Source organism: Lissotriton vulgaris, chromosome 9 (assembly GCF_964263255.1).
Source record: "Lissotriton vulgaris chromosome 9, aLisVul1.2, whole genome shotgun sequence".
Lineage (NCBI taxonomy): Eukaryota > Metazoa > Chordata > Amphibia > Caudata > Salamandridae > Lissotriton > Lissotriton vulgaris.
Window position 1 is genome coordinate 626,790,024 of NC_141697.1, and position 26,209 is coordinate 626,816,232.

Consider the following 26,209-nt stretch of genomic DNA (forward strand, 5'->3'; position numbering starts at 1 on the left):
GTATTTTTAAATACTTACCTATATATAAACTTGATATTTGGTACCACAATATTTTGCCATGATACTTGTGTACCACAATATTTTTTACAAAAATATTATGTAATAAAAGCCCATAGAAAATGTATTTCTTATGAACATGCATCCACTGCAAAGCTGGGTATGTACTTATATTATAGAAGTGGCCTAGTGGTCCATTCATTAAAGCCTATGCGTGGCCCTTAGCACATAAGAAGCAACATGTCCCATTTGCCCTGGCATATCAGTTCCTCAAATATATTGCACTATGTTCCATAATGCTCAGAGAGCAATGTTCCTTCCCTCTCCTGCTTCAACACTACAGCTTGTTTGCAGACAGATGATTTCAATAGCTGCCCAGGGCTTATAGATCTGGTGTGTATGACATTATAGCTAATCTTTTCTTTAGTCACCATTCTTTAGAACCCTTCCCAAAATATAAGTATGTATTTAATGTGGTTTTTTCAGTTGTTTGAATACCAGAAATACAATAATAAAGAAGGTTAGAGATACTGTTATGAGTGTTATACAAATGTCCTCACTCACTGACTAATACAATCATGTACTTTTCTGCACAGTTGCCTACTTATTTTCTTGCAGCCCAGCTCACTTATTCAGCCACAGATTCATCCGCATTTGTACACATGGCTGTGTTTGCTGTAGATATGTTTACTGTTGATATCTGTTTATTAATTGCATGGTAGATGTAAATTATTCGGTTTTAGGAAACTAACATTATTTTTCTGTTTTGCATGAAGTAAATTATACATGCAGGTAGACAGTAGTAGTAGTAAAAAAGCTTTATTCAATTTCACAAAAAATATAAAATCATAAAAGACATACTTACCTGCCGCCACCGCCGAGAGTCATTTCAGGCCACAAAAAGAACTCGCCAGAGCTGACGCCCAAAGCCGCTACCGCCCAGAGTCAAAACCGGGCATTGGTAATCGCGCCGCCGCTCCGGGAGGACTACAACTCCCGGCAGGCCTCGCGGCGGCGCGTGGAAGTGACGCGGAACGCGCCAGCAGAGCGCTGACACCGGCATAAAGGGAGGAGGAGACCCGCGTCGCGGGACGCGAGCGGGACGCCCGGGGCGAAGCCCGGGCTAAGGGCGGGCCCTCTACGGCCCTCATCGGCAGGAAGAGGCAGGAGCAGGGCCAAGACCGCTGCTCAAAAATATCCAAGTAAGTGAAGCACTCCCCTCATTCCTGTAAGTGCCTGGGACATCATATTGACTCTAACCCTACGGAACAGCATTGTTGCTACCTAGCAAAATGTCCAAAGCTAAAGCATCCTCTGCTCCACTTAATACAATAGACAATTACATGGTACAGAAAGTTGCCAAAATTAACCAGGATAGGAGATCATCTTTGGGTCTTAGCTATTCACCGGACTTGCTTATCGACAACACGCCTCTACCACCCTCAGTTCTTGATATTAGTAATGAGGTCTTCCAAACTCCAGATAATAACCCTCTGACCCAATTACTAGTTGCAATTAATGAACCAGTTCCTGAATGTATAACTGATACTGACATTATTACTCTAGAAGAAGAAACCCCTACACCGGTCCCAGCCCCTAGAGCAACAAAGGGAGGGGGAAAGAATATACCAAAAAGGGGTGGTCTTCGATCAGGTAAAAAGCGCCTTGAGGCTTCTCCTCAGGAGAAAACTGGAGATGATACTAGGAGTAACGGGGGAGGAAAGGTTCACCTGGATGAAGATCAATTTAAAAAGCTACTGAATGCCATAGATAACAAAATTAAAACTATTACCAAACCACTCCTAAGCAAAATTGACCAGCTCACAGCAGAGGTTACCAGATTGGGGGTACTTTTGCAAAAAACTACAGAAGAAAGACCAAAGCCTGCTCTAACAAATTTGGTTATGGTTGACCCGGAAACTACCAAAGCTGAACTTGGGCCAGATTTTACAGCAAATACTTCCCAAAACACCATGTGGAGGCCTGGCCAAGGGGGAGAGGGGTCGGGAATCCCAAACCCAGCTACTATTGATGAGGTTTCTGCAAGGCCCGCCTCTAGAAGTACAAAAGAGATAGAGAACATAGATAAGGGGCCTGTATAATTAATAGTGGAAGCTTCCCCACTAATATTGGTTTTAGCAAATGTCCCTCAGTTAGAACCAGGGCAAGTAGAGAACATCCCTTCTTTGATAAATAAATCACTTCATTGGTTATCAAAGAATATGGCTTTTAAACCAGGAGGCAGGGATCAGCTGGCACATGAAGTAGTAAAAGCTAGAAGGGTTGAATGGATCGGGGGTGGCATTAAAAAGTTTAAGGGGGATTGCGTGGTGTTGCACTTCTCAGATCCTGAAGTCCTACCAAACATACTAGCTAATATATATCCCCCTCAGCGTAGATCTACCGAAATAGTGCCACTAACGTTGGACTTCTTTTACATAAAAAAGGGAAACAATATAAACCCAACACTGTTAAAAACCAAATGGAACCATGTAATAAGAAAAGCCAATCTCCCTGTAAATAAAAACAATTGGGGAATTTCGATAGAAAACAGGTTCTCTGTCCTTTCAGGGCTAAGTCAATGTGATTGACTGGAAAAATCAATGAGCTTAGGGGAACTAAAGATTGCAAAGGTCAAACACGGGAATACTAGTATTCTCATGACAATAGGAACAGATTGTTGTGAATGCAAGATACCTGACCCTAGAGACTACACTTTTAATCCAGTAGAGAACAGCTCACTACCTGTTCATACTGGCATTAATGTAGATGAAGTTAGTTCTCCACCTTGTGCGCCTCTCCCTAACCTGACTATTCCCTTAAATAAGAGGAATATGGAAAGGGAAGGTAGCATTAAGATCATCTCATGGAATATTGCGGGTATCCAACACAAAATAGAGACTCCAGAATGGTGTGACTTTATAGACTCTTATGACATTGTGCTACTACAAGAAACATGGTCAGTGTCACCAGTTTTTCGCCAGGGCTTTTTAAACTTTTATGTGCCCGCGAAGAAGAATACCAAGGGACGCCCTTCAGGGGGTCTAATTATTTGGATACGGCAATCTCTGCAATGCACTATCAAGCAGAGCCATATCACTAATAGCGACCTACTCTCTATAGTGCTCACTTGTAATGACGGTTACAAGTTGGCAATATATAATATCTATGCAAGGGGAACCCTAGGGGGCACGTCCTCTGACACAGTAGGAGCTTTAGACAATGACCTAGAGATGCAACCCACGCAGTACACTATTCTGGTGGGTGGAGACCTAAACACAACATTTGAACCTCTAGGTTGCGAGGATAACGATCTTACACATGAGGAAGACACCAAATGGGGAATTCCCCAGTTAGACCTTCCGTTGGTAAAAAAATGGACAGAAGTAGCTATACAGGTTAAAAGTTTATGCCTATCCAGAGGACTGAGGGCAGCCAATGGCCGCACCCCTTCTGACTTTCAGGGCAGGCATACCTTTGATAACCTAAGATCAAGTAGTAGGATAGATTATATTCTGATAGATGTTAGAGGTTGGAGCAAAGTGGTTGACATGCAGGTCATATCCAGGTTGGAGAGCGATCACAATCCTTTGTCTTTGCTATTCAACTTAGAGCAAAAAGCAACTATAGAAAATTTAGCTAGGAACTTTACGACCTTAGATGTTGTTCCATCTAATAATCTCCGTCACATCAGATTGATAACTCTAGCAGGCAACCCAGAGGATAGGCAGGTCCTTGAGGGGTTAGTTATTGAGGAAGTCACCAGACTACAGGTTTTAATGAACGATGAAAATTTTAAATTGAGGATTGAAGAGTCACAGCCAAAGTTTTTTGCTAATATCCAGAAGCTATTCTTTAAAATAAACAAGAAGAGGAAGGGTACTGGACCACCCATAAAGAAGGGATGGTACGACCAATCCTGTAGAATAGCAAGACAAAACCTTAGCATCGCACTAAGATCTAAAACGGGAGTTTTAAATGCTAGGGATTAATATAGAAAAATTCAGATCAAGGCAAAAAAGCAATGGGATGAAAAACTAGATTTGAAGAAAGCATGTGCTGATAAACACCAGAAAGAGTTCTGGGCCATACTAAAGTGGGGCTCAGGGGGTGTAGCTGACTGCCCGAAAAATCACGTAGCTAAGGAGTCCTGGGTGGATTTTTTCAAACCCCAATATGCAGACAATTCAGGTTCACAAGCTGTTCCCCTCCTAGAAAGGGTATTTTTTACTAATGAATTATTCTCATTAAAAGATGTACACGAGGCAATGGATGGAGTGACCAGAGGCAGGGCGCCAGGAATCGATGGTATACCGGCAGATGTTTTCCTGTCAGACAGGGATAGCTGGTGTAAATACTTTGTATGGCTTGGAAATGCCATTGCACAAGGGGCAAAGATACCACCAACATGGAAAGGAGCAGAAATAATCCCAGTCTACAAAAAAGGGGACAAGGCTCTACCAAGCAACTATAGGCCCATCAGCCGCATCGATTGCGCCCAAAAACTGATGGGCAGGATGGTTCAAAACAAGATACAAGCCTGGATAGTTGATAAGGACATCCTTTCCCCATATCAAGCGGGATTTCGCCCTTTAACCAGCTCTGTCGATCAGGAATTCCACTTTCTAACTATATACTGGAAAAATGTAACCCTGCTAAATGGTCCTCTGTTTGCTGTTTTCATTGACCTGAAGTCAGCATTTGATTTAGTTTCCCGGCAAAAACTCTGGGATGTTTTAAGGGATTTAGGAATAAGTCCTGAATTACTAACTTTGCTTGTAAGGCTCCATGAGAACAATTATGCCCGGATTAGGTGGGGAGCCCAGGGAGAGGTCACGGAATCCTTCCCTGTTGAGAGAGGCGTGAGACGGGGCTGCGTCCTGACCCCCGCCTTATTCTCCCTCTACATTAATGGCATAGTGGACTTCTTGAAGCAATTTCCGACGGATGCTCCATTATTAGACGGGAAGCGAGTTCCAGTACTAATGTTCGCAGATGACACCCTGCTGGTCTCGCGGACCCCTAGTGGTCTACAAAAAACAATAAATGCTTTTGGTGATTTCTGCCGGATTCGGGGCTTGGAAATAAATACAACTAAGACTAAATTTATGAATCTGAATCCCTCTAAGAAATTCAAGGGGAAAATGGTTTACAATGAGGCCTTTTTGGAAGAAGTGGATGCTTTCACCTACCTAGGTATCTCTTTGAATGCTAGCATGAACTGGAGATCTCATATGGACTCTGTAGTGTTAAAATGTAACCAGTTGGCAGGGGCAATAGCCAAAAAGCACAAATCTTCATTCACAAAACCAATACAGCCAATAATGGAGATCTATGGCATGAAAGTGCTGGGTGCATGTCTTTATGGATCAGAATTATGGGGTTTCACCAATTTGAACACTTTAACAGTGGCAGAAAACAAATTCCTGCGAGGCTTAATTGGTGTTCCACAGAGCACCCCCTCGACCCCTCTCAACCACGACCTCGGGAGAAAAAGGATCGAGGACATGGTCAGACTGCGTCCTCTCCTATATTGGAGGCGCATAAAAACCACCCCTGAGTTGAGTCATTACGAAGCTGCCCTCTTGGATGTTGATAACTCTGATATTTTCCATAAAGTACTTTGGCTAAAAGAAGTGAGGAAATTACTTCAAAAACTGCACCTTGAACACTTGTGGTCTGCAGTAGACCCAGATGATTTTCCTTCAAAGTCTACACTAAAAAAGTTATACTGGGACATGATCAACAATGCTGCATTGACCTCTAGCCAACCTTCTGTCCTGACTTCCCAGTTCTTAGAAGTTAAAACTTCCCCAAAGTTTGAACAGTACTGGGATTTGATCTCCAAGTCTCTAGATAGGAAATTGTATTTCCAGTTCAGAATTGGCACCTTACCCTTAAATGCTTTTACTGTCAAATGGTCTTCTGATAATGTAAATGCATGCTTTTATTGTAAAACACATGTAGAGGACATTTCGCGTTTTCTATTTGTATGCCCCTTATATGCTGCCCCAAGGAACAGATGGTTGAAGCCCGCATGCAGAAATCTGGGAACAAGGAGATGTCTAGAGGCTTTAAGGATCCTGAAATCAAATTGTGCCCCTAATCTTGCAATTGCTGTGGCTAAATTCTTGGGGTGGGCTTGGATAATACGCACGCGCACTTTAAAACTCCCATGAACTATTTGAGCAATTAATCTTTTTAAAAATTGTTATTCGCCAGCAAAGTACAAATTGTAAGGTATTTAATACGTTTTTACTATTAGATTAGTATTTATTCTGTTTAGCTTAGGGATACATGCTTTTATGACAATGTTGTCGAATAAAGTATTTAAACTTGAAACTTGAAAAAAATCATAAAAGCAACAATTCATTCATTAAATCATACAATCCCATGAATTACAGATGAGAACAATACATAAATCCATGAAACATTTTAAGAACAGATTAAACTTTTTCTTTTCCTCAAGATACTTATTTTTAAAAACTGTCATGATTCCAGCACAGTATACATCATTTAAGGGTTGTAGGAACAATAGAGCCGGGCGACATTGAGGCCATGAACCTTATTTTTTTAAGAATGGTTTAATCCATCTGTTCCTTTCTACTGAATAAAATTTACAAAAACATATTACGTGCAGTGTGGATTGGTCTGATAGGTTGTCACACGGTCATTTACAGAGCATTCTGGACCAATCGTTTACTTTAGGGAATGTGATTAGGCGAAAGAAATAGTCAAATATAAATCTTGTCAGAATGTACCTATCATACCCCTCCTGACACCAGAACAAATAGGGTTGGATTGAGGCTGAGACCAGGGTGAGTTAATGTTGTAATACAGTGTTTTATTTAGTTCCACTCCTAGCCTTAGTTTTTCAAGATGGTTCCAACAGAGTGACTTTAAATCTTTCCTCGTTATGTTCTGAAGGGAGTCTGACTTATGATAAAACTCTGGTCTTCCCAAGTCATTTGTAAAATTGCGTATATAGCTCAACCATGGAATCGTAGCTGCCTGGTCCAAACCCAACGAATCTTTGATTATTTCTCTATCTAAAACTAAGTCAGGCGAGGTCCAGGCTCTATGCCATAGGAGTAAAGGTTGCATGCTTATAAAATCACTAATATAGCGGATGCCCAGTTCAGAATGACAATTAAAAACAGAAGTACCTTGAGGGATAGCTAAAATATAACTTAAATAAGCATTTTCTACCTTTTGAATGGATGAGGTGTCATAGGCTCCCCACATATCTGCTCCATGGATTGCTGATTAGCCTGATAGATTTTTAGCAGGATTTCTGGTGACCTTTTCCCCATTTTATTTTGCAAATATCATTAATACTGCCGTTGTTCTTTTAAACATTAATGTCCTGCTTCTAATAGCTGGTTCCCAGGATCCTGATTCTTCTAAAACAATGCCTAAATGGGAAAATGTTTTGATGGGTGCAATTTTCTCTTTCCCAGGTTCTATTCTTGCCCCTCCCACAGGTCATGACAAAAGTTTTTTTAACATTAAGCTTCAAGCCCCTGTTGTCCATAAAATTTATATAAGTGTCAAGTGCCGACTGGAGGCCAATTTGTGTTCTTGCCATTATGACGGCATTGTCGGCATACACGAGCGATACTATTTGGTTATGGTTAACCTGGGGTGAGTCTCGTACTTTAGCCACCAGTTCTTTTTGCAAATCGTTGGTATATAAGGTAAAAAGAAAAGGGGCAAGTACGCAGCCTTGTCTGACTCCTCTCCTCACATGAAAAGGCCTGGTGCATTCACCTTTTAAACCGCATCTCACCTTGGCTGTGGCACCTGCATAGAGTTGTCTTAAAAATATTATAAGTGCCTCATCCACCTTTAAATCTGATAAAAATCTGCCATAATCGGCTATGGATTACGCAGTCACATGGCTGTGTTTGCTGTAGATATGTTTGTTGTGGATGTTACTGTTGATATCTGTTTATTAATTGCATGGTAGATGTAAATTATTCGATTTTAGGGAACTAACATTAATTTTCTGTTTTGCATGAAGTAAATTCTACTTGCAGGTAGACAGTATCAGTAATACCTTCTTTCTGTAGTGAACTATTTGGGACACGTGAATAAAGCAAGGAGCAGAAAGTATCAGATGACATCCTCATAATACTGAAGACAATGTTTTAGAATTGGCATCATAAGAATTGCCTCACCTGCTACCAAGCAGGGAGCGCAATAAATATTGCCAGTTTCACATCCACTAGTTTAGTACTTCTTTCAACCTCCTGAGTAAGCCCTGAACCCTGTTCTCATGGCTTTTATTTTCAGCCTGCTTTTAGAGTAATGAAGTGGGTCAGGAGTGTTACCCGAATGGGTTCAGTTTACTTTCCTTGCCATGATAATTATCCAGAATCCTGACAATGGGGGGGGGGGGTCCAAGTGTTAAACTACTGAATTTGGAATGTACTTTTGTGGATTCTCTGTGTATAAGCCTGTTGCTTCTTCTTAACTATTTACCACTCTTGACACTTTTTGTTTAAATCAGACAAAGGCCTAATTTATTCTTATTACATTACTGGTTAACACATTTATGCTTGCGTCACATTTTCCAAATACTTTAGCACTGCACTGTACTGAAGAAAACGTCTTATGCAGTTCACATGGTTGATTTTTTTGTAGCATTAGATCAAGACGTTATCTTATGCTGCAGCTGCCTCATTGGATAGTTCATTCAGAAGAGTATTGGGACATCAAGTGAGCTAGAAATTAATGTATACTTAATTCAAGAATACATTCTCTGGAATCTAAATGTTTAAATAACTGGGTAGCAAAATCATTACTTGTAAAAGAGATGTGGTTTAATCAGAAGAGTCATTGGGAGCAGGTACAAGTTATACAAAAACAATGTGTTGATTCTACTGGAACAGCACATTTGGACAGATCAATATCTATCCCATAGTGACTATCCAAAGGACCAGAAGAATTGGAAAACAATGATTCAACCCACTCAAGAGACGTGGGGCCTTATTTAAATGCTGCAGCAAACTCACCATCCGTCAGGGTGGTAGAGGCTATCTTCTCCGCCAACCCAGATGGAGTACTGCCTGACAGACTATGAGATCACCGCTGGCCCCACAGTGATCTCTGTGCCTTCAGAGGAGCCATAACCATGACAGCGGTTGTTTTTTTAAAAAAACATTTATTTTTTTATCTGCAACATTAAGGAGCATAGGAATATAGCAAGGATTATATGCTACTGTATAACAGTTACCTCCAGAGGTATCAAGGTTATAACAACACAATGAATACACAAAACATTCAATAAAGCCTTCCAAGGCTCCACATAATGCAGCAAACGTTTTGATCCAAGTAGTACACATAACAAGACTGGTCATCTAAATACAGCCAGAGCTTCTAGTCTAAGATCCCATGATATTTTGCCCAATTATCCCACCCCCTGCGGCTTTCATTGGCATCCTCTTGCTTCATAGGCTTTTCAAGTACCCTTCCTCCAAGGCATTGAAAATTTGCTGTGAAGCGACCATCTTGTAGATGACAACTCACTAAACGTTGTTGTATTTCAGACACAGAATTCCTAAGTAGGAGTTTGTTTTGAAAAATAAAAAAAACTGATGGCAATACGGAAACAGTCTCCCAGAATTTGGGCTGGGAATTTCTTTTTTTGTCTTTGTGACCACCAAGTAGATAGAATGTGCTCCACATAGGACAGGGAGTATGATGGCCTTAAATCAAGGCCCCTACTCCATCAGGCCATTGGTGTAAGTTTCCTGAAAGCACTGTTAGTGGGTGCCCCACTGTTGAAAAACTGACAGCCCACCTTACTCAAAATACAGTGAGCAGACAGAGGGTTTTGGGGACAGTGTACTTTTTTATGTTTATGATGGAGAACCCTGTCTATTATAAATCATGCCCTAAGTCTAAATACCCATTTAAGATAAGTGTGTGGTCAGTGATTGTTGTGTCAAAGACTCAGATAAGTCCAATAACAGAAGGATGGTCATTGCAATGGACTGTGGTCTACATGTTTAGGCACAGTTGATACCTTTAGTGTATTTCACAATGATCTGGCCCCTATTAACCTACACAAATATTTGTATCAGCATCCATTCTCTAATCTAATTTGAACCTTAAAGCTTCAACCCCTTCGCTGCGGCGGCTATTCCGCCGCAGCGCTAAGGGGGCGGGGCGGCCGCGCGGCAGCCGCATGCTGGTGACGGAGCCGCTCCGTCACCAGCCGCGGTTGAGCTATGCTGGTGACGGAGCGGTTCCGTCATGACCCGCCCCGCTCATTAGAACGCCCGCGCAGGCGCAAAGTCAGCGCCGCGCAGGCGAGGCGGCTGGGCCATGACGGAACCGCTCCGTCATCAGCACAGCGCACCCGCAGCTGATGACGGAGCGGTTCCGTCATCAGCATGCAAAGGGTTAAATGAAAATACAGTTGGGTAATTATTCAATCTCCATTACAGATCTAACAGCTAAAGTTACAAACAAAACTATCAGAATCATGATACATTTTAAATAGGTCTGTTAATTTCATAAGAGAGCATTGAGAACATGATGCTTGCATTTTATATCACGGGAAGGTCATATTTTGGGTTTTGAAGAGGGGCAATATAGGAGAGTATATGTCATTGGTTTTTCTACACTGTGGGAAGTTGGTATTAGAAAATGCAAACACAAAGCATATGACTGTCTAATTTAATCTACCTCTATTGTTTTATCTTATGGTAGAGGGGGCATTTGACCCCACCTTTTTCTTCAGCAAAGCAGTAGCCAATGTAATATGTTCACTGGTCTTTGGAAATCGGTTTGACTATGAAGACAAGAAATTTCTTTCTTTGCTCCAGATGTTGAATGAGGTGACCCGCTTTACAAGTTCCTCCTGGGGAGAGGTAAGCTTAAGGAAATCATACTGACTAACTGTTATTTCCTAGGTTTCACACCCGATTGTAAATCTGACAGCTGTACGCTACCAAAAATGCTGCTTTTTCATATCTATCCAAGAGATTTGAAGCTATTTCTTGAGAAAAGCTTTAATACAGTATTAAGCTACATATCACTATGTCGCCTTCCATAACTTCTACAAGTGAAGATCACAGAGTTCTGATAAAGAACTAGAATTTGCACAAATTTCACAGAATGTGTCTGCACTAGGAGACATGACGCTGGAGAATGCAGCTTTAGAATCATTCACTCTCCTGTACAGAAGGCTGAATATACGTTCATGAAATGTTTCCTATCTCAACAGCTGTATGTTCCTGAAATAAATAAGTGCCTCAAAATATTTCTTTTCATGTGTTCATATTATATCTTTAAGTTATTCATTTATGAGTTTTAAAGAAGTGTCCTAATTGTTTTGGAAAATGTATGTTATTGTATACAGAAAGGCATTTTTAAACAATATATAATTTCAAATATGCTTCACCATTTCCTTATATTTAACTCATAATAAGAATGATTTTGAAACAAGTGCACATTCATACAACTACTGACAAGACTGGAAGAGGGAGTAATTAAAAGGCAAACAAATAAATGCCCAAACAGCAATTCCTTAAGAGGGCACCACTACCGATTGGAGCCCAAATCTATACATTTCAAATATGACATCTGTTTGTAAATACTCCTATATGTTTAAATGGAATAAGAAAAAACCTTCCACCTCTAGCAGAATCTTACTATTTTTAATTAGGGTCGTATTGAGTAAATTGGTATCCTGGGTAAAGAGATGAGGCTAGGGGATGCTGGACTTAAGTAGGGATCTCTCCCTTTAATTGATTTAGCTCCTTTATATTAAAATATACCTCAACGACTTAAAAATCCCATTCCCCTCACATGTTGCCAAGCTGATTTTTGCATTAACACCTCAATGTTCATTTACTTCAGCCTGCTCCAGAGGAAAGGCCTTATGTTCAAAAGCTGCAAGTCCAGAAAAATGACATTTAATAGTGGCTCCCATTTGTCTTGAATACAGACTGTTCCCACTCTAGTTGTTCATCATAACTCTGTGTTAACGCAACAATAGATCATGGAGAGTCAACCAACAGAGTAGTGCTGGTGTTGAAAGTGCATGTTTTACTCAGCTGCCAAACTTTTTTTTCTAACATGGATGAGGATGATATTTGAGAATTTATAGAAATTGTGTCCTTATTTTAGCTTTCCACACTAAGGGGCCCATTAGGATGGCGGGCGGATTGCCCCTGCCAGGCTGGCGGTAGCCATCGCCAGCCTGGTGGGGGCAATCCGACCGCCATCCGCACCTGAATTCCCCCCGCCATATTAGGATAGCGGGGGGGACCACGGCGGACGGAAAGACCCTCCGCCGCTTTTCCGCCCCGGTTGCAAGGTGACCGGGGCGGAAAATGTTTAATATGGTGGTGGTGTCTAATAGACACCGCCAGCCATATTAGGATGGGCTCCTTTAGATGCTTTTCTCGCCGCGGCGATGCCCCTACGGAAAGGCATGCGGTATTCACTCTGGGGGCCCCCTGCAGGCCCCCAGATTGAAGGAGAGGTGGGGGGTGCACACCTGTGGTACCCCCCTGTATTTGCATAAACAAAGCGGCATGCACCGTGCGGTGCCTGCCGTTTTGTTTATGCAAATGCATAAATGAATTTTTAGCATTGTGGCGGGCAGTGCTGAGAGCACTGCCCGCCACAATGATAAAAATGCAGGATGTGCTCGCCACTGTTGCGGGCACATCCTAATACCCCTCACTGGACCCCCGCTCTTATGGCGGGCGATGCCTTTTTCTGAAGGGATGTGTCCACCCGTCATCCTAATGGGGGCCTAAATTCTCTGACGAAATAACACCCTGCATTTTTACTGTTATGGCAAATGCTTTCAGGTTTGCAGCTCTGATTCTAGCAACATGGCAATCAGGTGCGCCTCCATGTGAAATAAATAGGGAATGTTAATGGTCTAGCTCCTATTGCAAGTTATTAAATTTTTTACTCAGCATGTACTACTTGGTTGTGGAAAATATATCAGAATTTGCAGTAAGCGTGTTCTCATTTTAGCTTCTGGAGCACCATTCATAACGTCTATGAGAAATTCATGAGAGAAAGCTGTTTCCTCTCAAACATCAGTCATCAAATCCTACCACAATATCAGCATTTCTAACAAGGTGAAATCATGTTAGAATTCACCACCAAAATTAGTTTGATACTACCAACAAAATGATTCATTTGTGACTAAAGTTTAGTCTCACACTTTATATATGTGTAACTTTTTGTTATATTCAAATCCTGGCGTTTTATTTTAAGGGTCTGATTTACAATAACAATATTATCAAGGGATGCACTTCCAGGCAATTATTGCCTAGATGGTGTATTGACCTCAGGACCTACCCTAGGCAATACCTTTACCTGGCCCTTGGAAAATATTGGTTAAATATTGCTTAAATGATGGTTGTCCAAATACTACAGTTGATCTTAAGTTCTATTTTTAACCCTGTTATTCCATAAACCTGTTTGCTAGTAAGTTTAGGTGTAGATTTCACCTGGGGCATTATTGACTTCTTAAGTAGGGTAGCTGTGTCAAGCTGTATAAAGAGAGAAAAGATGTTACATTATCTGTCTTCTAGGAGTACCGACTGAATGTGAAAACTGGTTATACTGTTATTTGCTCTTGGCAGCAGGGAGTACCAAGTGCAGAAAGAGGGTGGGGGGAGAGGATAAAACATGAGAAAACAATTTCATAGATAAGAAAGGCATTACTTATGTGGAGATAATATACTGTTGGGGCTTATTGGGATTGAATGACACAAATATAAGCCAACCCCCTGAAAAGACATGTCTGCCAGTCTGAACACAAGAGAGAGCTGATTTCAAGTTAGCAAAGATTGTGCTCAGAAAGTTACATTCACATTAAAAAGTCACCAGTATGACCTTTACTTTTAAAGGTACCCCACTAAATCTGAGGATATCATTGAGACCCCCTGAAGGTGGAAAATATAGTAGTAATCTTCTTCTGATAACTTGCAGGTGCATTTTTATATGGAGACATTTGGTGACTATGGCAGAATCAGTGGAACTGTACGGTGAAAGTTGTGGTTTCACTATGGTGCACCTAGAAAAAAAATGGACTTCAAGGTAAAGGTATTAAAACCTTTGCTTGGGGTATACTCTTTAAGTCAGTATTTGGACTGAAATATAATCATAAACATTATGGCGTTTAAAGATGAAAGGATTTATAATCATTGTGGTGTTAAAGATTAAAAATAAAATGCAAATCCAAAGTATTGTTGCTTGTTTCTGGTCCAGGAAGGACCCGGGTTGGCAGTTCGGGCTGGACGGTTCCCATGTGAAGCAGGGTCAAGACTGAACTGCAAATTTGGCTGGGTCCAAACTGGGATGGTGTTGTGAGCAAAAGAATGATTGATTTAACTCAGATCACTTGACTGGGGGTGAATGTTTGTTTCACTCAGCATTCCGTCCACCATTATTGCTGCAGCAATTTTTTGCCCTAAGTGGAATGGGTATGTCCAGACGTTGGTCCCTTACTCGCTGTGCCACTGGATTCAAGCTAGCCTGGCTGATGAGTGGTGTTACCCCCAAACTGGTTCCATGATGCATGATTTCAGTCCTGGGAGGACCCGGCTTGGCAGTTAGGGCAGAATTGTTCCCAAGAGGTGCAGGGTCAAGACTGATGTGCATATGGCTGGGTCCAAACTAGGGTGGCGTAGTGAGCTAAAGAATGATGGTTTAACTCAGATCTCTGGACTGGGAGTGAATATTTGATGAATTCGGCATTCCGTCCATCATTTGTTGCCACAGCTCTTTTCACCCTAAGAGGATGGGTATGTCCAGACGTGGGTCCCTTGCTCACGGTGCCACTGGATTTAAGCTAGCCTGTCTGATGAGGGGTGTTACCCCAAAACCAGTCCCAGGATGCTTGTTTCTGGTCCAGGGAGGACCTAGTTTGGCCGTTCGAGTTCAATGGTTCCCATTAGGAGCAGGGTCAAGGCTTATTTGCATGTGACTAGGTCCAAATTGCGGTGGCATAGTGAGAAAAAGAACAATGGCTATAACTCAGATCTCTTGACTGGGGCCGAATGTTTGATTCCTTCAGCATTCCATCCATCATCTGTTGTTGCAGCACTTTTTCCTCTAAGAGGGATGGGTATGCCCAGACATGGGTCCCTTGCTTGCTGTGCCACTGGATTCAAGCAAGCCTGGCTGATGAGACGTGTTACCCCAAAACCTGTCCTAAGGATTCTTGTTTCCGTTCCAGAGAAGACCTGGCTTGGCAGTTCGGGCTGGATTGTTCCCATGACGAGCAGGTTCAAGACTGATTTGCATATGGCGGGGTCCAAATTGGGGTGATGTGGTGAGCAAAAGAATGATGGATTTAACCCAGATCTCTTGACTGGGGGTGAATGTTTAATTCCTTTAACATTCCGTCCGTCATTTGTTGCCTTAGCAGCTCTAGAAAGTTAGCATTCTCTTGTCCTCACAGCTGACGGTCAGAAAGCAAAGGATACGCACACTTCTCTGTACTGAGGTGAATGTATGACATTGTTCTGCATTCTGTCCATCATTTGTTCTTTTTCCAAATGTCACCCCAAGTTGGACTGGTATGCCCAGACGTGGGTCCTGTGCACTCCATGCCACTGGAGTCAAGCTATCCTGGCTGAGGAGGGGTGAAACCCCGAAACCAGTGCTAGGATACTTGTTTCCAGTCCAGGGAGGACCTGGCAAGGCAGTTAGGGCTGGTCTGTTCCCATTGGGCGCTAGGGTCAAGACAGATTTACATATGGCTGGGTTCAAACTGGGATGCCCTAGATCTCTGTACTGGGGTGAATGTATGACATTGTTCTGCATTATGTCCATCAATTGTTCTTTTTTTTATTAGTCTGAATGGGTCGGCAGAGGACATGTGCAAAACCCTGCCTCTGTTTGTCATTGGGCTGGTTAGTTGAGACTGATGTACTGTGGATTGTGTGAATGTGGGCAACAATGGTTTCAGGAAAGTGCCCCTTTTGACATGGTTTCCCCAGACAGTTGTTGCCTGGTATCTAATGCAACTTTGACTGGAAGTGCAGTGGGTGCTTACTAAACAGGGCCCCATCACCAGAGTTCTTTCCCTAAACGTTACCATTGTTCCACAATTGGCACCACTTTAGACTCCATGTAAGTTCCTCTTAAATGGCACCCGTGGTACATAGGGCTTGGGAATAAAGAGGGCCCCTTAGGACTGCAGCATGAATTGTGCCACCCTACGGGTCCCCTCACCAAGCTTGTGCAAACTGCCCTTGTAGCCTGCGTTCTTTGGTGCAGAGAAAAGTGAAGAGATGACATGGCCAACATCCCTGTGTGCCATACCTACACAGCACTGCATATGGAATAGGTAAGTCACCTCTACGGCAGGGCTTACAACCCTAACGCAAGGTTCACTATATCCATGTGTGGGTATAGCTGCATGAATGGATGTGTCCTTGTCATATCTAAGTTCACCCTTAGACCCCACAAGTGCCCAGGGAAGCCATACCAAGTACATGGCAAGACACTCATGATTACGAGTTCCCCACTTACATCAGGATTTCCCTGTACCCGCATATCTTTGGTACCAAGCATTTAGTCTTAATAAACCCACACTGATGGCAGCATTGGATTTATTAAAAAATGCACCCAGAGGGCACCTGAAAACCTGCCGAACACTAGTGTGTTGACTGCCTGGTCGCAGCCAGCCGGCCACCCTAGACAAGTTTCTGAACTCCTGTGATGAGAGCCATTGCTCCCAAATGTCGGGATCAAAGCCTACTCCCCACAAGAACTGCATTACAGGGTGGGAAGCTTCAAAAGTCCTGCTGCCTTTGTTATTCAACCCAGGCATCTCCAATTAGCAGAGATGCCATCCACATTGTCAGGACTCCAAGGTTGCAGATAGGGTTAATAGCACATGGAAGGATCAAGAATAGCAAGTCCCATGCTATCAAGAACACCTGGTCAGAGCTAACTCGAAAATGGTGCCTGAAAAGGTCACCAGGATCGAGTTACAGTTAACGTTCTAGTGCCCAGCAGAGAATGTGGCAGAGTCCAGTTGAGGCTCGCGCTGTCTGAGAACTGCGCACTTCACCAAGGATTCGACCGCGTTAGGAAGTGTAGTCAGGACTGTCTTCGTTAATTAATAGATACGTTTTCAGTCAGAGAGTCTATAGCCACAGAACTTGTCAGGAAATAATATCGGAGCGTTTGAGCAGCATTTCTAGCCGTTCCAAAGAAGAATAAACAAACGGAGAACGTGAAGAGCGTCAGGTTTCAGTTTCTGTGAGGCATTTCTTACCGCATTGAAGGAGACGCTGCTGCACGGTCATCGGAGCTCCTGGAAGTAAAAGAAGAAAAGACGAGAGCTAAGTGTCAAAAGATAATTCATGCTAGTGAATTAAAATACAATGTTAAATTGAGAATAAATACTCACCAAATCGAAAACTATAGTCCAGTCAGTCAGAATAGCACGCAGTGAAGTCAGGACCCTAAACAAGAGAAGAAGTATCAGTCATTTATGACAGAAATACAAAAGCGAACTATAATTAGGTATTTGAATAAAGAATAATACTTACCAAGGAAAAGAAGCAACGTTCTTGTCATCCAGCTTAAAAGGTATAAAAGCAGAAGAGGCAGGACCTGAAAAGATAATAGGAGAAGTTACAGAGGAATAAATACCAATAGGAAAAGACACTAAAACACAGTAAGTGAATTCCAGATAGAAAATTAATAAACAGAGAGTCAATAAGCGAGCAAGGTGTTAATCAACCAATGTAAATATCCTACAGGTGTGCTAGATAGGAAATACTGCGAGAAAAGGCAGAGAGCAAGGGAAATTTAAAAGAAGAGAATAACAGAAAATAGAAAAGTAAGTGAGACTAACCAAGAGAGGAGGTTAAAAAACAATTAGAAGGTTAACAGAGATTAAAAGGTATTTTATAATTTACAGGCGAAAGTATCATCCAAGAATACAGCACACAACACAAGAACACCAATAGAATATAGAAGAGAAGCTGAGTTCAGAAAGTCATAGGGTAAGGAAGTGAGACATAGAGAGTTAAGAAGGGAGAACAGGATAGAGTAGTAGTAAATACATGTTGATCTAATTCTTGCCCACAGGTTTCAGCAACAGTAGAAGTCTGCAGGATGGATTAAAGAAGAAACCATCCAGAACAGTCTCTTCTCTCTTTTGTTATTTTATCCACTTTCCCCCTTCCCCCATGATAGCCTCTTTTGAGACTTGTTACACCAAGCTCTAAGTTGCTGTCAGGGTGGATTTGGGAACTAGCATCTCTGTTCCTGTGTAGTAATTTACAGTAATTTAAGTTCTGACCGAGTGAAGTGCCCAAGTTGCATTTTACACCCGAACAGAGATGGCAGAGGCAATAGACATACAAGGGTTAGGAACTATATTAGATACCATACAAAAGAGTTGAGTGCAGTCTGGGAGGAAAACCAGAGTCTTAGAATGGAAGTAGTTAACTCTAGAAAAGAAACCGCAGAATTGGCACGAAGTCTTAGACAACCTTTGGGTTCGGGGTCGGACACTCAAGCTTCAATATCTGAGGGGGCTAATAGAATGACTACTCAGGTAATGCACTCCCTGTCGCCCGTCATTCCCTTGGCTGCTCCAGAGCATTTTAGCGGGGATCCACAGAAGGCTCAGATATTCATTACACAGTGTTCATTGCATTTTATGTGCCGCCCTTCCATTTTTCCAGATGCGCAATCTCCAGTCGCTTTTGTGTTGTCCTACCTAAGTGGGGATGCAGCCTCTTGGTCTTTGCCTTTGATTACAGAAAATGATCCAATACTGCAAAATTATGAGAATTTCAAGGAAGAGATTCTTCGAATATTAGACAGAAGGCGGATATCTCAAGCTGTCAACAATGAGTTGCTTGACCTGAAACAGGGGAATCGTGATGTGGTCTCTTATTTGGCTCGATTCAACAAGCTTGTGGTGGAAACCAACTGGCCAGAGAGCAAGAGAGCAGCGGTGTTCTATCGTGGATTGAAGGACGAATTAAAAGATGTGTTGGCTGGAATACCTAACAGGCCCACGGAAATCTCTGCATTGGTAGACTTGGTTTTGGAAATTGATTTCCGTCAAGGAGAAAGAAAAGGTGAAAAGAAAAAAGAATTCAGATCGGTAGTTCCAAGATTGGATCGAGTCAGATCGGAAGGAGGGCGAAGTTATGAAGGACAACAGGGTATCGAACCTATGCAGATTGGAACAATTCGGGGTCCTCTCTCCAAAGAAGAGAAGGAAAAAAGAAGAGCCAGCAATCTTTGCATGTACTGTGGATCTGGAGGCCGTTTTGTGCGTAATTGTCCGAAGAAACCCAAAGTGAGTTTCAGGCCGAAGGAAAACTAGCAGCACCACCTGTTGGAGGGGTTGAACAGGTGGATGCGACTTTAGATCAGACTCCAGGAGAACATAGGGTGGCCAATACCCTGTAATCCGCAGCACCACATTTAATTTTATCAATGGAAATCAGATTCCGACATGTGACGCTGATGGAAGTCTCGGTAATGATAGACTCAGGAGCCACCAGAAATTTTTGTGACTTGAAGTTTGCGTGCAAGGTGGGAATCAGAGCCATCAAGAAGTTAAAAAGTAAGCCCTTAGAGAAGTGGATGGAACTAATTTGTCTTCAGGTCCAATAGTCAGCCACACAGAATTAATACATCTGATCTCTAATGACGGACATGAAGAAAAGATCCAGTTTGACTTAATTGATGCCCCCCAATTCCAATTGATCCTTGGACTTCCCTGGCTCACCGAACATAACCCGACCATTAACTGGAGTACAAAGAGCATTAAGATGGACTTAGGTTATTGTTTAGAAAATAGTTTTGAAGGTCAGCAAGCGGAGCAAGAGGTCAATCCGGCACATTTGTTATGTCAGACTGGAGGATCAATCTGTGTGATCCACGTACAAGAAATACCTGAGGAATACCAAGATTTTTAAGATGTCTTCAAGGAAGTGGAAGCTGAGCAGCTACCACCACACAGACCATACGATTGTAAGATAGAAATAGAACCAGGTTCGAACTTGCCTTGTAGTCAAGTATATGCCCTTCCGGAGAAAGAACATCGTCATCTAAGGGAATATTTGGATAAATATTTAGCAAATGGGAACATCCGTCCCTCGCAGTCCCCAGTCTCCTCGCCTCTATTTTTCGTGCCCAAGAAGGAAGGGGATCTGAGGACTTGCATTGACTACAGAGCTATCAATAAAATCACAAAGAAAAATTGTTATCCATTGCCACTGATATCAGTTTTGCTAGACCAAGTGAAAGGAGCAAAAATCTACACAAAGTTAGATTTAAGAGGAGCGTACCATCTGGTGAGAATGAAGGAGGGGGATGAGTGGAAGACAGCCTTCAGGACAAGATTCGGTCTATTTGAATATCAGGTTATGCCCTATGGTTTGTGCAACGCACCTGCAGCTTTTCAACATTTCATAAACGACATACTGGAGGAAATAATTGATCAGTGTGCAATTGTGTACATTGACGACATCCTTATATACTCCGTGGATGAGGAAAAGCACCAGGACCAGGTTAGAGGGGTTTTACAGAAGTTGAGAGAAAACAAACTGTTTGTAAAACTAGAAAAATGCGCCTTCAATGTTTCTCAGGTAGAATTTTTGGGCTTTGTAATTTCACCAACTGGCATACTTATGGACCGAAAGAAGATCGAAGTAGTAATCAACTGGAAGTCTCCTGAGAGTGTCAAGGAGGTACAAAGTTTTATTGGCTTCGCCAATTTTTACCGGAGATTCATTAGTCAGTTTTTGCATAAGATCTTGCCACTCACCCGTCTATTGAAGAAGGGACTCAAATTTTAATGGACAACTAATGCAGAAGAAGCCTTCCAATCCCTGAAGGAAAGTTTTACATCAGCCCCTATCCTACAACATGCAGATCCGACTGAACCCTTCTACGTGGAAACTGATGCCTCTGATCAAGCAGTGGGAGGAGTCTTATCCCAACGAAGTAAGTTAACTGGGCAGCTACATCCAGTTGCTTATAGGTCAAGGAAATTAACTCCGGCGGAAGTTAACTATACTATCACAGAGAAGGAGTTATTGGCCATAAAGGACGCATTCAAGGATTGGAGACATCACTTGATGGGGGCACAGCATCAAGACACTGTATACACTGTACCTGCTCGGGTACAGAAGAACTGTCTGTGCCCCCTTGCTCCAAGACCCCTTGGAATTCAAGACCCCATTTGGGAGCTCTCGGTCTTGTCCTCAAGTCCCCCTGTTCACCCTGGTTCCATTCAGCACCCCTACACCGTAGCGCGCCCAGCTACAACCTCACCAGCTCCATGCTCCCTGTGAAATCAGGGCAGTTCCCGAAGAACTGTTGGTAGTACTTTGGGCCTTGGCCCACTGCAACTCGGAACCCTGAAAAAGACTACTTTTCTTTATGCATGTATGACTTTTTCTCCCATAGAATTGCATTGTGCGTAAAGGCCCACAGGTTTGAAATATTTACTTACCTGTTAAAATTGCTAACAAATGCAGTACTAACTTCTGAACTAAATTCTTGGTTTTACAACATATATAAAAAGAAGTGTTATTTTTCTAATTTGGTCTCAAATTTATTCTTTGAGTTTGTCTCATTTATTGCCTCTGTGAGTACAAGAAATACTAGACACTACCCTCTAATAACAGCTCCTCCACACTACCACCAAAGAGAGTGTTACTATTATCTACTTTAGCCTCTGCAAGCTGATTGGGGACCCTCTGGAATCTCTACACAGTGTTCTTTTTTTAGGCAGTATATAGAGATCCAACTTCCTACACTGATCCAGCCATAGTTAATGGGGACCGGCATATGTACTCCATTTTATTTCTTTATTTCTATGCTTAGTTTTTTGTGCAGAGTGATAAGACTTATAGTTTAGTTCCTGAAAAATATCTTACACCAGTTAGTATGGTTAGTAGGAATGACAGAAAAAATGTGATTCCTTACCACTATTATGGTGAAGTTGTATCACCAGCTATTTCCCTTATTAATGTGTACATGGGGGCATTCATTAAAGATACGATTTTGTTCACTAATAGGTATTTTTAAATCACTTTTCTCTCCTTCACCCTCACCAACATAGATCATGTAGGGATATCCTCATAGGCAAATTCCAAAGAGCTCCTCTTCAGCTTTGTGAAGGTTGTAGCCTACACACTAACCCAGTTTGTTAGCCTGTGAAAGGAACACAATGATGAAGAATGCCAGCACATGATGGGTGGAAGTTTTTCGTCCTTAAAGCAGAGATTTTTTTGTAGGTTTTGTTTGTTTCCTTTTCGTTACTCCAAGAGCATTACAGAGGACTAATATGATCCTGTAGTTCTTTAGTTTGATTACACCCCTTGCATCTCGTGTGAGTCTAAATTCTCTTGCCTGCAGCCTGTTTCCTGGGTCACATGACTAAGAGTAGTTTGCAATTAGGATGTGTGCATTCCTCCCAGACAGCCACACAACATAGGAACTGGGTGTTGGCAGGATGAGCTATACTTGCAGGATGAGAGTGTGGAGCTGTGCACAGCCCCTTTTGCCTTTCAAAGACACTTCCTCAGCTCACTTACAAGGAACTTACCACTAGAATATTGTGAGTGCAGACAGCCTGGAACCATGGCAAGGAGGCAGGAAATTCCAGACACTTCTGTGAATGGAAAGCTGCAGAGGTTTCTTCTACTCAAAGCTTTCACAAGCTTTTACATTTAGGTCCCTCAGACCCACTCTTCTGTTCACTTCTGGACGTGAGGAAGGTCTCTCAGAGGACTGCCCTGCTCCCTGTGTCCTGATTTGTATTTCAGAGGACTACCCTGCTGCTCCAAGAGGACAGCCCTGTTGCCTTAAGCCTGCCTTGTGCCCTCAGAGGACTGCCTTGCTGCTTGAGACTTTCTTTTCTGATTGAAATCAGGGCTTTCAGAGTGACTCCGAAGGCTAGATGGCTGGCCTCCTGATCTAAGCCTCAGGGAAAGAATAGGTTCCCTCTAACTTGAACACAGACCTGGAGCCAGTCTGAGTGAGTCCTAACCCCTCGAGTGGTGCCCCTTGTGTCCTGAAACTTTGGTGGTGGTGCTAAAGGTGCCCAGATAGTCAAAATTTAAAATGTGAGACTTTGATTTTGACTAAAAACTGCTCTGAGAACTGAGAGGAGAATAGGACCAACCTGCTCGTCTGTCCCCCAAGGTGCATTGCTGGTCAGCCTGACTTTGTAGCACCACCGGTTACATTCTTCTCCGCAGCAGCAAACCCTGTTCAGCAGTCCTTTGCAAAATGGGTATCTGGCCTCATGGAACTCTCTTCGGCTACAGTCTCCTGCTTCGTCCCACTGGAGAAGTGCCAAAGTCTGTATGTAGAAAGCTTCACCACAACTTTGTCCCGTGACTCTCCAATGACGAACCACCTGCAGCCTTGCCCTGTTGTACTTTATCTTCTCAGAACATTTTTCTTCTAATTTCTTCCAAATCCACCAGTAAGCGCTGACCTGGGCCATTCCACTCTTTGTATCCAACCCATGCTCCATAGCGGTCCACCATATTTTCCGACTTTGACCCTGTCTCTCTGGACTAGATATCTTCAATTGGTGCTTTGAACTTTTAGGCACTATTTTTTACTATTTTTTCTAAATTGGTGTAGGATTTTTCTTGTGTTGTGCATTCATGTTATTCTTGTTTGTATGCTGCATAAATACTTCACACAGTGCCTGTAAATTAAGCCTGCCTGTTTTTGTGCCAAGCTACCTGAGGGTTAAGCACAGTTTAATTTAGGACTTTTTGTAGCTAATCCGTACAGGGATTGTTACTGTTGCTTGACCAGGGCCCACCCTCCTTCAATGAACAACCCAATGTTTCACACCAATCAAATCTATAATTTGGAAAACCCAATTCTAACTAACATTGGCCATGAAAGTCGTCCCACTTGCGGGCCACCATTAGTTAAAATTCCAATGATGTTGTGTCACCTACAATTCTGTGACCACCACTTCATGGATATACCCGAAAAAAACGTTGAAAGATCAGCAGAATCCGAAATGAAGCAGTCACATTCTACCTGAAATTCAGGAGAATATATAACTCAACCAAATGTTATGATTGCTTTATTATGGCCTCTTGAGGCAAAACACCAGAGTACTTAAATGTACCACATTTTCACACACCTAAACGCCGACAAATCTTCAAATCTACAATCACGAGAAAAATCTTCTAGTTCAATTTCAGTTGGCTGAAAAAATAAAAATAGAGAGGCATTAATGTCCAAACCGTAATTGGAACTCGGGAAATCTTCGCTTGAGAGGCCTTCTTAGCCATCTGCTCTTTAATAAGAGTCTTAAAGGGGTCCTCTTGAAGGAGCTGTCCCTTCATAGCTCAATCTTATTGGAAACAGTACTAAAATCCTAACAAGCAGATGGAACCCAAATAAAAAAAAAGTGGCATTAAATCAATTAAAATTAAAATATATTAATTTAAAAGCAATGTACACTTCGGCCAACAAGTGTTTCATGAATCAATCGCTTCTTCAGGGTAAATTACTAAAATACAATATAAAACAAAATACAATTAATATTGTTTTACTGCTGACAAAACAACTCTTACAAAGAATGTACTGCATACCTATGTACATTATATTGTTAATGGGTTAATGTACAACATACCACATTGAATATTAATGCTTAATTCTTAATGAATGGTAGCCAAGTTATTCCGAACATTAGTGTTTTGTAAATATAGCACTCACCCATGAAAGAGATGATCCAGTCGATGTAGCATCGAACTGCGATGGGCCCACGATGCAACATGGAGGCTCTCAATTAAATGCTGAATTAACGAAAAACAACAGCGACTATTGTGTTTGAGACTCTTATTTCCAGATCTACCTGGAAAGTTCTGAAACGGAACCAATTTTAATTCATAGCACCTGTTAGCCGTAGCTTCTGTGAAAACACAATTAATCAAAACACAGGTTGCTCTGTAAGCTACTCTCCCTGCTTTTTCGTTGACGACCAGTAGCGCTGAATGACATTTTCTGGCTTCAAATGAAAAGGGCTATTTATTCATTTTGGTCTGCTTGATGAAACATTAACTATCTTTAAAATTCATCTTACAACTGCTTGTTATTTTTCCAAGTGGGTGTAATTTCAAAAAATCTTTAATGCCGTTTTCTTTCATAAATTCAAATGTTGCATAACTTATTTAGAACCTTTTTAAATAATCTGTGACTCTAAAAGAGTGACAAAATAAAGCCCATTCCTGGAATATTAGAATAAGACAGACTTAGGAAATGCGAATATTCTAAGGAACATTTGCATGACACCATCCTATCTGTAGTGAGCGTCCTCTTTAGTTTGGGTGCTTAGGCCTGAGCTTTGTGTAAACTGTGAATGTAATTGATGCGTCACTAACTTTTAATGTTTTTTTTTTTTTATTGAGCAGAGCATAAGGGGCATACCAATGCTAGTAAAAACCAGGGAGTTTAAAAACACCATTTGATCAGAACATACAAATCATGAATAAAACCAGTACATTAAAAGTGCGCAGAGACATATCTATACTACTATAATAAAGGAAGAACTTTAAGCTTTTGAGGCGGGTAAACTCGGGAACCACAGTGCCAATCCACACTCCCGATACACCGTTGGAATCGTCAGGGTGTGTAGATGGTTATAGGCTATATAAATAAAAATAAAAAAAAGTTATTTAAAAAATTTACAGTGTAAAAAAAAGTAGTCCCTCGGAAGTAGCGCCGGCTGCGACGTGCGTGCTCACGTCAGGAGCGCGGGGAGGAGCGGCGTCCAGGAGCGCGACGAGGAGCGGCGGACATGGCGTGGGGGAGGAGCGGTGACGGGAGGAGCAGCGGACAGGCCAGCGGCGGTGCGAGCAGCGGACAGGCTGAAGGAGCTGCGGCTGAGGTAAGGGAACGGCGGACATGGCGTGGGGGAGGAGCGGTGACGCGAGGAGCAGCAGACAGGCCAGCGGCGGTGCGAGCAGCGAACAGGCGGTTGGAGCGGCGGCTGAGGTACGGGGACCCATGTCGGGGCAGGCGGGGGTCGGGGCAGGCGGGGGTCGGAGCAGTCGGGGGACGGGCTGGGCAGGGGCCCGGGCTGCTGGACAATGTCGGGGCGGGCGGGGGGCGGGGAAGCCTGTGGCTCCTGGACAAGGTCTGAACGGGCTGCTAGTTGCAACAATAATCTGGCAGCATACCCGTTTTTCAAGAGTGC

General features: G+C 42.4%; 1 protein-coding gene across 1 annotated transcript in view; it reads left to right on the forward strand.

The window, feature by feature from the left end:
- LOC147691986 (cytochrome P450 2C16-like) overlaps positions 1-26,209 on the forward strand; it is a 307,127-nt gene that overhangs the window by 148,312 nt on the left and 132,606 nt on the right. Inside the window, exon 4 of the mRNA XM_086938279.1 lies at positions 10,717-10,877. Coding sequence (XP_086794405.1) covers positions 10,717-10,877 — 161 coding nt within the window. The remainder of the gene's footprint in view (positions 1-10,716; positions 10,878-26,209) is intronic.